This window comes from Pterocles gutturalis, unplaced genomic scaffold (assembly GCF_000699245.1).
Source record: "Pterocles gutturalis isolate BGI_N339 unplaced genomic scaffold, ASM69924v1 scaffold3422, whole genome shotgun sequence".
Taxonomy (NCBI): Eukaryota; Metazoa; Chordata; class Aves; order Pterocliformes; family Pteroclidae; genus Pterocles; species Pterocles gutturalis.
The window spans coordinates 245,679-246,601 of record NW_010107797.1 but is presented as its reverse complement, the minus strand read 5'-3'; the positions used below and the strand labels follow the sequence as shown (position 1 = coordinate 246,601).

Genomic DNA, 923 nt, shown 5'->3' with positions numbered 1-923 from the left:
TAAAAGTGATGAAAGGTATTCCAAGGTATATGGAATTCCTCCTGCATTGAAGTGAAATATCTTTCTAAAATGATAAAAAGGAAAACCTTCAAGTGTTTTTTTCAGAATTACATGTTGAAACGCTGGCACAATTTGGTATTCATATATTGTTTATTGCTTAGTGGAACTGTCCATTTGTATTATTTAAAGGAATGGCTGTTGTGAATTACTAAAGTTTCCATTTTCTGTTGCTCTATTACATTGACACAATTTTCTACTTCACTAAATCAAAATGTTATGTGGAATGGGAGATACAGTATGCTTTGTCAGAAATAAGTAGTCGCTAAGCATGGGAAAAGATCTTTGTAGTAGAAAGCTTCCATACAATCTTATTTGTAAACTTGAGGAGGATATTTATTCTTGTTCTTTGGAAATGAGGATTTCTTCTTCCTTTCACTTATGTGTGTTTCTTGCATTTTCTTGCTCTTTTTCCATAGCTTCTTGCTATGGAAGGAGCAAGAGAAGGAAAGGAAATACAAAGCAACAACAAGTACAAATGGGTATGTCTGTGATCAGCAGTACTATGGCTGTTCCGAGACTGTGTTCACTGTCTCAGATTTTGCCAAACTATTTTTATTCTGTAGGAGGAGTGGGGCTGGTCATAGATGTAACTTATTTTCTATTGTTTTACTTAAGATTAACTGTAGTTCCCCAATTTAATTTTGCCTTTTTTTTTTTTTTTTTTGTTCTAGGCTTTCTGCTCTGGATTTGGTTCTTTGCAAAATGAACATTGCATTGTTTCATGAAGGTTGGACCCCGCAGTAGAATTTGTCAAGATCAGTGCACGTAAATCAACAGCTTATTTTTCTTAAAGACTTCTGTGGAGCATTTGAAGTTTTAATCACAATGAATTCGGGCTTATGGAGTCAAGAAAAAGCAAGTTC

At 34.2% G+C, this 923-nt stretch overlaps 1 protein-coding gene across 2 annotated transcripts in view; it reads left to right on the top strand.

The window, feature by feature from the left end:
• Window positions 1-879: 879 nt before the first annotated feature.
• The window catches only part of CYLD (cylindromatosis (turban tumor syndrome)), a 19,402-nt gene continuing 19,358 nt past the window's right edge, over window positions 880-923 (top strand). For both annotated transcript variants that reach the window (XM_010072361.1, XM_010072360.1), the window contains exon 1: window positions 880-923. This exon is cut by the window's right edge and continues 468 nt beyond it. In XM_010072361.1, coding sequence (XP_010070663.1) covers window positions 900-923 — 24 coding nt within the window. In that variant the 5' untranslated portion in view covers window positions 880-899.